The sequence below is a fragment of the Terrapene carolina genome, unplaced genomic scaffold, assembly GCF_002925995.2.
Source record: "Terrapene carolina triunguis isolate 2854851 unplaced genomic scaffold, T_m_triunguis-2.0 Scaffold189, whole genome shotgun sequence".
Lineage (NCBI taxonomy): Eukaryota > Metazoa > Chordata > Testudines > Emydidae > Terrapene > Terrapene triunguis.
In genome coordinates this window covers 5,892,186-5,904,237 of record NW_020664540.1, presented here as the reverse complement: position 1 = coordinate 5,904,237, position 12,052 = coordinate 5,892,186, and the positions used below count along the sequence as shown (strand labels likewise).

Here is a 12,052-nt window from a genome sequence, read left to right as displayed (position 1 = left end):
GCTTTGTAATGATACCTTACAAGAGACCTTTTGCACGAAGCATATCCTATTTGCATTATAGTCACTTATCAAATTTTTATAAAACTATCCCAGTTACATTATATTCACTTATTATCATGTTTTTATAAAACCATATAGACTGCACAACGTCACACTCCCGCTTCTCTCACTCAATCCTTTATAATCCATTTGTGAGTGGAGCCTTAATATAAAGTGTGACTACTTTGTTTGTTTTTGTGGGATAGACTGCTGGGGATTTGTCTTTGGCTCTGTAGGCAGAGCCGTCCCTTGGGTAGGGCAAATTGGGGCGACCGCCCCGGGCCCTGCAGTCTGGGGGCCCCATGGGCTGGTGCGATTGGCAGATGTGGTTGGTCCCAAAAGAGACAAATCCATCACTTCCGCCCCGGGTGCCGCACCCCCCTAGGGACGGCCCTGTCTGTAGGATTGATAAACTCCACATCCATAGGTGAGGTGTCTGTCTGACCATGTAAGGCCATGTCTGCACTACAAAATTAAGTCGACTTAACTTACCTTGGCATGCAGCTTCTGCAGTAATTACATCACTTGTGCGTGTCTACACTGTGCTCCTTGTGTCGACGGTGCATGTCCTCACCAGGAGTGCTTGTATTGATTGTACTGTCAGTGTGGGGCATTGTGGGATGGCTCCTGCAAGCCAGTAACAGTCAACATAAGCAACACAGTGTCTGCACTGATACTGTCGACCTGAGTACATTGACCTTGACTCTACAGTGCTTGTGGAGGTAGAGTTATTAAGTTGGTGTAGCAGGGCAGTTATGTCAGCGGGAATGAAATTTAAATGTAGACACTTCCATAGCACTGGCTGCTGCTAGGGCAGTCTCAGGCCACCGCCCCTTCTCCCCCCAGCAGCAGGAGTTTGGGTGTGGGAGGGGGCTCAGGGCTGGGGGTTGGGGCGCGGGAGGAGGTGAGGGCTGTGGGCAGCACTTACCTTGGGGGGCACCCTGGAAGTGCCGACATGTCCTTCCCTCAGTTCCCGGCCAATGGGAGCTACGGAGCCGGCATTTGAGGCAGGGACAGCGTGAGGAGCTAGGAGCTGAGGGAGGGACATGTCGCTGCTTCCGGGGAGCCACGAGGAGCCAAGTAGGGAGCCTGCCAGCCCTGCCCTTCCCAGCACCAGTGCGGATCCCGGGCTGCATGCCACTGCCCACCCACTCCAGCACCAGCAGGTGTCCCGGGCTGCTCCCCCCCAGCACCTGCAGCACCTCCAGGCTGCCCCCCCCCAAGCACCTGCAGCACCCCCGGGCTGCCCCCCCGAGCACCTGTGGTGCCCCCTGTGCCGCCCCCCCATGAGCACCCGCAGTGCCCCCCAGGCTGCACCCCCCCGAACACCCATGGTGCCCCCCGGGCTGCCCCCTCCCGAGCACCGGCAGCACCCCCAAGTCGCCTCCCTCCCCAAGATTTAGTCAGAGGTATATAGTACAAGTCATGGACAGGTCACGGGCTGTGAATTTTTGTTTACTGCCTGTGACCTGTCCGTGACTTTTACTAAAAATACCTGTGACTAAAATGTAGCCTTATTCATAAATAAATAAACGAGATCCACAAATCATAAATGTGATTTCACATACGTGGTCTTGGATTCGCTGGTAGAGCTGGGGGCTGCGACCAGTAAGATGATCTCATGGCTGGTGAAAGACAGCCTGCAGGTCCTGAAATTGCTAGTGTCTCCATCTGGAAAGGCAAGATGCTGTCCACTGAAACGGTGAATAGTTAGACTCTTGCTAAAGAGTACGTAACTGACTGAACGCACCGATTACCTCTGCGTTTCAAACATTCTTGCTTTGGAAGGTTATAGAGGCATTCATGTCAAAGCCTCTCTGGGTCCATCTAGATTCCTTTTCCCATGACCCTGTTGATCTGGTTTCAGATCTGGGTATGGTAAAGAAAGACAACCTCTGTGCTTTATCTTTACTTGGTGCTTTTCTGACTCTTTACGAGTCCCAGCCTGGGTAGTAGCAGATTTCTTACAGGTACAGATACACTGAGCAAAGAACTCCAAACTCAACCAGCCATCCTTCCAAAAAGCAATGAAAGTCACTCCACCGCATGGGTGGCAGTTTGAGCTAGAAAACATAAAAACAAGTGTTTTCTTCACTTTCTAAAAATAATCTTCTACCTTTATTGTTCCTGGAATCTCATATTTCAGAAATGGCTTAGTCTGAGAGTTCTACATTTGCTTTATTAATTTGTCCTAAAAGAGGATGAGAACCTTTCAGCATTTTTTTTGAAGGATTTTGGAGATGTTTGCTCAGTGTGGCACCAATTGTACAATGAAGTGTGCCCATATATGGTATATATCTGAACCTGCAAGAAGTCCCAAGGGTCCATGTCTAGGCTACAAGAAGGGCTCACAAGCTTGATAAGACCAGAGAGATTCCCCCGGCAGTCTGTAGATGTGGAGCTTGCAAACCCTGCAGGGTCAAAGAGAACTTATGGGGCCAAGTCCCATGCTGTGTTGCCCCACCAGCCCTGAAAATGCTCTAAATCAATCTGACTGCAAACGGGTCCTCTGGGTTGGTTATGCAGTGTGATGGTTTATACATATTCTTTCCTTTCATAAACATTCAGACGTATCTCACCTAAACAAAACACCCTTTAAAATAACTCTTTTTCCTTCTTTTAAAACAGAAACCCCAGTGTGTTAGACCAAAAAGAACGGGAGGAGACATTGGCTAAGCTAACAGGAACCAAGAAACACCTTGCCAAGGTGTACTGCATCCTTATTCTTGGACTAGGAATGGCTGAGCAGCATCACATGGCTTGTGGAAAGTAAGGAAATGCACTGAGTAATTTTCCCTATGATGACTCCTCACCAGGTACACTTGTATTGATTGTAGTCAGTGTGGGGCATTGTGGGATGGCTCCTGAAAGCCCGTAACAGTCGACATAAGCAACATGGTGTCTACACTGACACTGCGTTGACCTAACTACATCGACCTTGACTTTACACCACTTGTGGGGGCAATAGTTGCCATTACACCTGATATCCAGCCAGTCCACACATGGGCCAGGGCCCTCATTTTGGGTATGTCTGCACTGCACTCAGGACGTGTGATTGCAGCAGGTGTAGGCATACCCAAGTCAGCTGTGATCTAGCTAGATCAAAACTAGCTCGAGTAAGAATAGCACTGAAGCCACAGCAGTATGGGTGGCGGCTGTGTCCTGGTGTTCCCGGCGGACAGGGCTAACCTGTGCAGCCTTCCATGTGCTGTGATTTCATTGCTAGTGTTACTCACGCTGGCTTTGATCTTTTGATCAAAGGTAACTCAGGTATGTCTAGATGTGCTGCAGTCACATCTCCCACTTGCAGTCTAGCCAGACCTTTTCTTTGACAAAGACAAAAGCCCACAATAATCCAGTCCAAGTGAGCACTGCAGGAGAGAAAGCATTGGCCAGGGCCAAGTGAGCAGCGTGGAAAATGTTATAGACTTTTGTTATAAATAGGAGGCCTGCCAAGTGATTCATAGATTGTAAGGCCAGACGGGACCACTGTGTCCTCTAGTCTGACCTTCTGCATAACACGGGCCATAGGACTGCAACACACTGCAGCAGGACTTTGGAGACCTGACTTGCAGCTCAGATCCAGCTGTGCAGAAGCCTTGGTGGCTATAGGAGCGATGTGGTATTGAGCGGGTCCAGCACAGGCAACTGGGCAAATGACAGTGCTGACATTAATTGCCATTTCCAAAGCCTCAGAGAAGATTGTGAGGGCAATGTAGCAGGGAGGAGGGAAGGTTAATACCTCTTAGAAGGAGAAAGGTAAACTAATTAATCCATGTAATATACTGTACTGTGATACCAGTGCTATGTCACATACCTCCTTGTGATCAGTGAACTGCTATGCACCAGCGTACTGTGCTGGCACAGCCCATCCACACTGTTGCTGTCCTGTTGCTGAAGCCTTCTGCTACCTACTTCCATGACCAAGCTGTTCCCCAGTCCCTCCAGATGTAGATTGCCAGCGTGTGCCCCATATGATGAGGCCCTGAAGCATGAGGAGTAAAGAGCACAGCATAGTACTCCCTGTGTACTCTGGGGCCACGGGATTGTGTGACCAGCACACACAGCATTGTGTGACCAGCTGCTGGATCTCTGGGCCGACTGCAGTTTGGGGCGGTGCTGTAGGGTTGTTTTCATTTTCTTGCTGATTGGACAGGGAGGGTCATGCCAGCATTTTATTTTTCCGGTTGGAGCATAGACTGTAATACAGCTTCAAAGGCTGCAGGTACAAGACTCAATTTGTGCAATGTCTTCTCTGGGCCAGCTAGAGCTACTGGCTTTGAAGAACTAATTTACTCACTGTCCTTGCTAGGATAAAACTCCCTGGACAAGAAATCAGTGGAACAGGAGCTCTGCCCTACTTACCGAGTCTGCTGCCAGTTCTCTCCCTTCTCTTTCCTGGTAGAGGGAAAGGAGCAGGGTTGTAGCTATATAGAGAGAAGTTAATTAAAAAAAACAACCCTGCAACAATCTGGGTAAAAAGTGAAGAGATGTGAATGAGAATTGTCAGTATTATTTAGTATTTACATTACAATTGTGCCCAGAGGCTCTGAAGAGGATCGGGGCCCCACTGTGCCAAGCTCTGTAGAAACATAGAGGTAGATGTGGTCCCTGCCTCAAAGAGCTTAGAGTCTAGGGTCTGGTCTACACTACATGGGTAGATCTACGTAAGCTGCCTTGTGTCAACCTAGCTGTCCAAGCGTCTTCATTTAAATTTGGCTCCCGCCAACATAAAGGCCTCTCCACACTGATTTGGTAACATCACTTTCCTGAGCAGAGTAGAGTCACAGTCGATGTAATTAAGCCGACGCAGTGTCAGTGTAGATACTGTGTAAATACATTGACTGTTACTGGCTTTCAGGAACCGTCCCACAGTGCCCCACACTGACCATACAATGGATACAAGCGCTCCCAGTGAGGATGCGCAGCACCAACACAAGGAGCCAAGTGTGCACGCTCACAAGCAATTTAATAACTGTGGTGGTTGTGCGCCAATGTAAACTAGGTCGACCTAATTTTGTAGTATAGACATGGCCTAAGAAGACAAACAATATAGGAAGGGTGGGAAGAGGGACGAGAGGCAATCAAGTATATTCATTATGGGTGGGATTTTCAATTGAGTTCAAAGGGCATAGACGTAGGCCAATGCTGAGTGCTTTTGAAAATATCTATCTATCTATCTATCTAATCTAAAGTAAGGGTGGCATTTTCAAAAGCGTTCAGCTTTGGCCTACCTCTGCTCCCATTGAAGGCAACTGAAAACCCAACACACCATGAATGTATTTGATTCTATCCATCCATCCACCTGTGAAAGATACAAACATGTTTTGCAATTACATAAATAATATATAAACTTTCCCAAATTGACTTAGATTAGCATTGAAATGGCTGAATGGTCACTGGGAATTCCACAGGCTGCCTAAAACAAATGTGATTGTGTCACACTGATCAACATTTACTAATTATTGGAGCTGGTTGAGAATTTTTCAATTCAGTGTTTTTGTTAGAAAATACTGATTCTTTGAAACTGTTCATGGGACAGGGTCAGTTTCCACTAATTTCTCGATTTGAAAAACTTCTGGGGAAAAAAAGTTCTGAAATTGCTAAAATGGTACACTTCAGCATTTTTTAAATGACAACATTTGTTGCTTTGGTTCCATATGACTTTTCAGTTAGAAATCTAAGCTAATTATATATTTTTTTAAATTAAAAATGCAAAAAAGGTCAAAACCGAAACATTTCAAAAAGATTGAAATGAAATGTTTCAACTGACCCAAACCTGATTGTTTCTCAGTTTGTTGGTTTGTGACAATTTTTGAGATTTCGACTTTTTGTCCCAATTTGGAATGGGAATTTTTTTTTTGAAATCTCAACATTTTTCCAGGGATGGGAAAAGTATTTCCCACCCAGCTGTACTATAATGATTCATACCCGGCAGTTAAGTTATGAATTGTTCCTGTGAAGTTTTCTCCAAGGGTTTAGAAAGGAGTCTATTCTGGAGGAAGAGTAGCGTGAGGCTTCAAATGGGATCCACATGCAACTTAATAACGATTGAAATGTTTGTGAAGCGCAGCTTAGGAGTCCTATTTTGATGTTATCTCAGACTGTGTTTTGAGGAGTTCCCCAGCAAACCTATTTGTGTGTATGAGCTCTAGTTCTTTTATGTCTCCAACCCTGAGGAAGGAATAGGTGTGTCTAGCTTTCTCCTCTGAAACTGCTGGGACAGATTGTGCAATTTTTTTATAGTGCCAATTTCCTTCTGGGCATTTTGTCATAATGGGAAAAAATAGGTTGTGTCCCCAGAGCTGCATACATTACTTACACAAATATGGCTAAAGCGGGGCCCCACTTGAAGTCTGAGGCAGGACTCACCCGGACCTTGTTGTGGTCCCTGGTCCATAAAACACATAGCTATGGATCAGAGAGCTGCTAAAATGGCATATGAAGCATTTATTTTCAGTTGCATCCACATGCAGGATGCAGGGTCCTATAAAAGTTAGAGAACATTGTGTTTTCATAAGCACACAGGCCTCTGCTTAATGTAGCATCTGGGTTTGGCTACGCTTTCCTCCACTATGTCTAATGCATTCATTTCTGCAGACTCACTGGCAGTTCTACAAACTCCTTCTGACTGGGTTTATAGTGCACGGGATGCACTTCACTCACTTAGCCATTCACATGTTTCTTACAATGCCCCCTACTGAGTTTGCTGAAGTTTACCTTTTTCCTAACTCCGTCATCATTTTCTTAGCTAATGAGTAAGAGTGCACCAAACGCAGGAACTAACGTCTCCCACTAACTTTAGGAAGTTTTACCTTGAACAGTTTTCTTGGGTTTACCTCCCCCTGCATGGTTAGCATTGGAAGGGAGAGGGATGGAGACCACAGCCCTGGTGGGCTCCAGTTGAAAGGCTGTTTTCTGTCAATCTTTCATTTAGAGTGGTTGGGTTTCCTAGAATGCAGAAAGCAGTTGGAGGATTTTGTCATTAAGGGACTGCACAAGCTGCATCGTGCTAAAAGGTGAAATCAGCTCTTAAGGGGTCATTTTACTTAATCTACTGTTAGATTTCACGATTATAATGTTCGTGGCTGATAGCGCATTACAGGTACTGATGAGCAACAAAATACGTTGAAGTGACTTTAGAATTCCGCAGTGACAATGGGCCACATTGCTTGGCCACTGTTAAGCTCAGGGGCTCCTACCCTTCCCATGCTGAAGGGAGTCAGCTGCCTCTGTGCCATCATCTCTCCTTACCTTGAACCCTGCATAGCACATAGGGTTTGGGATCTGCAGCTGGGGAGGTGTCAGGTTTGGGGAAAGAGGGCAGAGGAATGGAGTGGGGCTGGGAGGGAGGCACATCTTTCTCCTGGCCAGTAAAAAAGCCAGTGAACAATTCATGCAGCCTAGAGCATATCACTTTTGCTCTCCCCTCTGTACAGAGGTTTCTGGGTGCAGTGGCAGCTGGGGAAGCCCTGGTTGTGTGGAACAATTGGCGCTGCCCTGTTGGGAAACCAGGGAAAGCTACAGTGGCCCTGAGTGCTGGCATGGAGGCACACAGCCACTTGCACATCCCTTAGGATCTACCCAGGTCCTGCAGGAATCTGTAGGGCCTGGATTAGGGGGGAAATTGCTCCCCATTCCGTGGGAGCAAAGTCTGCCCCCTTGCAGAATGACTGAATGGCTCTTCATAGGTGGGGGTTCTGCCTTCCAGATCTACAGGTATGTCCATGGCCCGGTGTCCCAAACGCTTGGCACAAGTGTGAATCAGATCGATGTACTTCCAGAGCAAGCCTTTCACGAGGAACGCTACTGTTACTTTAACAGAGGCCGTTCTCCTAAAGCTTTGTCATTCTTCTGCGAGTTTTACATTTCCTCTCTGAGTCCCAGAAATCCTCTCCCTTCCATGTCTCCTGTATCGTCTCTCAGCTTTGAGCTGATACTGCTCCCATCCTGGCTATGCTCCCATTGAAGTCAATGGGAGTTTTTCCATTGACTTCACTGGGTGTGAAATTAGACCAAGGCTGAGTATTTTTTAAAATCCCACCCACAGGGCCCAATCTTAATAGAGACAGAACCCAAAACTCTATTGGAAATTAATAGGAGCCTCAGGTGCTCAGCACCTCCAACTATCAGGCCCATGACATTTGGTCTCTGGCCGATTTAATTAGCTAAGCCACATAGTGTTGTGCATTTTCTTTCTTTTCTTTCTGAGTCAGTCCAGAAATCCTGCCTTTCTCTTGGACACTGGGCCTCTGTATTGCTGGTAAAGATGGTTGCTCAACAACCAGCCTCACTCTGCTGGTGAAATGTCAGCTTGGTGGTAGCCATCTGATTTGTGTCCAGTATGCTGTTCAGAGACTTGAAAGCATAACTCCGGCTATTAACTTTTTGCTATTGTTGATTGTCTTAGGAGAAAAACATCATCATCACAGAAGGACCGAGAGTTCTTTGAGGTAAGAAAGAGACATTTGTGGATAGACGCTGAGATTTTTCGCTAATCCTAGAATAAGATGAAATGAGGAAGTGTCAGAAATGGTAACTGCTCTGGGTTCAAGATATTGGGCAAGATCATCAGCTGGTCTAAGCTGATCTAGCTCTGTGGAAGTCAGTGGTGTAAATCAGTATGGCTTCCGCTGAGGCTCTGGGCCAGGATACCTAGTGGTGGAGAAAGCAGTGAGTTGTTTAAATTGTCACTAACACACACTTCCTCAGAATTGTTCCTGCTGAGACAAGACACTGAGAAAGTGGGTCAGCCACCAATTTTGTCCTGTGTTTTACATCACTTTGTGTGCTCTTTTACTCAAATTTTGAAGGCCTCTGTGTTGTTCCTCATTGTCCCTACAGAAAATAAAACAAAGCAGCTCAAAATCTTCATGAGCAACCCTACAATAACAAAGCAGTTTGCAAGTGATGAAAGGAAAAAAATCAGCAAGAAAATAGAGTTCAGTTTGAAATTTCCATTTGGGTTAAATCCAAAAATCACAATTGCAGCCGTGAGCCTAGCACTGTGTGATTCAGAAATGTAACAGTCTTAAAGACGACAGTAACATATCCCATCATTCATAGTAATGTTTCTAGATGTCTATGCAGGAATAGCTCTGTGAACAGGTTTTGACAGTTAATTTCCAGATACCATATTTCACCAGCTTCATAGAAAACATTTGAAACCAATACGATATTTTGGACTCCAGTGGATTGTGATGTGCTTACTTAGGGCTTGTCCACACCTGAAACGCTACAGCAGTACAGCTGCGGAGCTGTAGCACTTCTGTGTAGACGCTACCTACACCAACCTGACAATATAGTTAATCCACCTCCCCGACAGGCTGTTACTAGGTTGACAGAAGAATTCTTCCATCAACCTAGTGCTGTCTATACCAGGGGTTAGGTCGGCACAGCTACAACCCAGCGGTGTGGATTTTTCCCACCCGAGAGATGTAGCTATAGCTATGTAAGTTTCTGGCCTAGACCAGCTCTTAGCAGAAATTCTATGTAATGGGGACACGTTCAGCCTGTGCCAAGTATCCCTGGTATTTAACCAGATGCTAACTAGGTGAACATCTAAACTTTGGTCTTTTAATACTGAAGTTGCCAAGCAAGGATGAGATGCGGTGATCTCATTTCTTGTATTAGTATTCGGTATGTAATTTCATTTCCAGTCTTCTCGATAAATTTTTATAAAGTAATGTCCTGTTCACCACTTAATCCCTATGACAAGTGACTCAGTGTGGGGAGACACTACTGTTCCCAACTGAAACACAAGCAGACCGAACAGGACTCAGGGTGTTTGGCTCTAAAAATGGCCATCGGTCATGGGAAGTGTCACATTAAGAGACATTCTACTGTGCCACAAGTCTCTACTGTAAAGAATATGCTGTGATCCTGGGTCATATTCTATGCTGATGTATCTCTGTTGATGTCAGTGGAGTTACGCCAGCAGATAATTTGGGCCTCCCCTTTGTATGCTGTGGCTTTCTCTGTAGCACAACCGTATTCGGTAAGATTGGGCTCTGTTTCTGTTTAGTGCTTCTACAACTTCTGTACATACGTGGCCTGGGTGGTGTTCAGACGGAAGCACTTCCAAGAGATTCAGGAAGAAGTGGGCAGGCTTCTTCGCTCTGACATATTTAACCCCGCGTTGAGAGAAAAGAACAGCCCCAACTTGCAGAAAACAGATGTCTCTGCCGATCAAAGGAAAGTTATCTTTCCCTATCACAGGTACCACTCCTTGCTTGTTATCCTGGCACATAGGGGAGCTCGCACTGCACCACCGGGATCAAACTAAAGCCCATTTGTTCTTTCTGAAGGAGTGTATATGCCAGACGCCCAGCAATAAAGAGTGTCGTTGGCCAGCGCTCGCCGGTGCTCAGTACGCTACTGCCCCTGCCCAAAGACAACGCTCAGTATCTCTTCCAGACCCATTACCTGCATCGGGGCAGAACCCTTCCAACCTGCAGCAGCAAGGACCTGCCGGACTACTCAACTGTTGAGCTTGCACCCAAGTAAGGAGCTGTTTCCGTGGCTGTTGGCTGTATTTCTGCAAGGGATGGTTGACACTTAAGGCTCCTGACTCCAAGTTGCTTCCCAGACCCAGCAGGACCAATGTAATCCCACTGCATGGTGGGAGAGCAGGACTTGGGGACTTAATTGATGCATGATCCCTGTGCACATAGGCAAAGTTTTCCCTCGGGGTAATGCCTGACCCAACAAAAGATAAAGTTCTTTGCAGTTTTCTATATAAATCTGCAAATTCCATGCCCCACCCCAGTTTTCCTTAGCCCTGGTGCTTCAGTTACATCAATGACTCCTTTTGAAACAGGGTTGGCATCATTGGAGTCCTTCGCAGCAAGTTCAATCCCCACACTCTCATGCCTATTGGGGTGATAGAGGAGGAGGAGGAGGAGAAGGAGGAAGAACAAAGAACAAAGAGAAATAGTTTCTTAGCCAGTTCATATGACCTGGCTTTGTCATCCCACAGAGGCACCCAAGTTGGAATCAGTCGCCCGAGCATGGTACTCTCAAGAGCAACTACGGAGGGGGACTACTCTGAGAATGGTTAATAGAAGTGGCGCCCTCTAGCATTGAGGGTAATTCTAGCATGAGTTAAGTAAACCACTTTGAAGCTTCATGTTTAAGAGCAGAGGCTATTTGTTACAGGTAGTGCAGCCTAGTGAATAGGGCACTGGACTGGGACTAGGATTTAGGTTCTGTTCCCGGCTTGGCCACTGACTTGCTGTGTGACCTTGGGCAAGTTATTTCCCCCACTTGGTGCCTCAGTTTCCTCATCTGTAAAATGGGGATAATGAGACTGACTCCCTCTGTAAAGCATTTTGAGATCTATGGACCAAAAGAGCGAGGTATGATTATTATTTATTCCTTTAAAATTTGCATTGCGAGAAGATTCCTAGAAGGATTAAAAGTTCTGGAATTGATGGTTTTACGGGAATTTCCTCTTACATGTTTAATATATTATGTTTACTCATTTTTGATTTCCAGAGTGTTTCACTGGGCTTTGCACGTATGCATCTCTCCATACTAATGCATGACAGATGTTGATAAATGAATAGCAAAGATGAATACCACTATTTAAAGATATGGGGCAGATCCTCAGTTGTTGTAAATCAGTGTTGCTACACTGAAATCAAAGGAGCGATGCTGATTTACTCCAGATGCGGAGCTAGCCTGCAGTATTTATTATATAGCATTTATCTCTCATCTTTCATTTTCACCAGTGGGGGAAAATAGGTCCTAGAATTCCAAACATCAATTAAAATATGCATTTGGGATGTCAACATCATGAAACTAAAAGCTAATCAGCCCAAAAGTAAGGATAAGATTATGTCCCGAAGTCTTGGATTCTGTGACTTTCAGAGACCTCCATGACATTTTCCGCTTCAGCTCTGGGACGGCGGGGCTGGAGCTCCCAGCCATCATGGGGACCCTGCAGCTCCAAACTGCCAGCCACAGAGCTCTGAGGGACTGCAGGTGGTGGGGGCCAGAGTTCCCAGCCTTC

General features: G+C 46.1%; 1 protein-coding gene across 1 annotated transcript in view; it reads left to right on the top strand.

Moving 5' to 3' along the window:
* PPP1R36 (protein phosphatase 1 regulatory subunit 36) overlaps positions 1-11,295 on the top strand; it is a 19,730-nt gene extending 8,435 nt beyond the window's left edge. The window contains exons 7-11 of the mRNA XM_024194399.2: positions 2,668-2,808; positions 8,450-8,492; positions 10,064-10,257; positions 10,347-10,541; positions 10,859-11,295. Of these exons, the coding sequence (XP_024050167.2) occupies positions 2,668-2,808; positions 8,450-8,492; positions 10,064-10,257; positions 10,347-10,541; positions 10,859-11,099 (814 nt within the window). The 3' untranslated portion in view covers positions 11,100-11,295. The remainder of the gene's footprint in view (positions 1-2,667; positions 2,809-8,449; positions 8,493-10,063; positions 10,258-10,346; positions 10,542-10,858) is intronic.
* Positions 11,296-12,052: the final 757 nt, after the last annotated feature.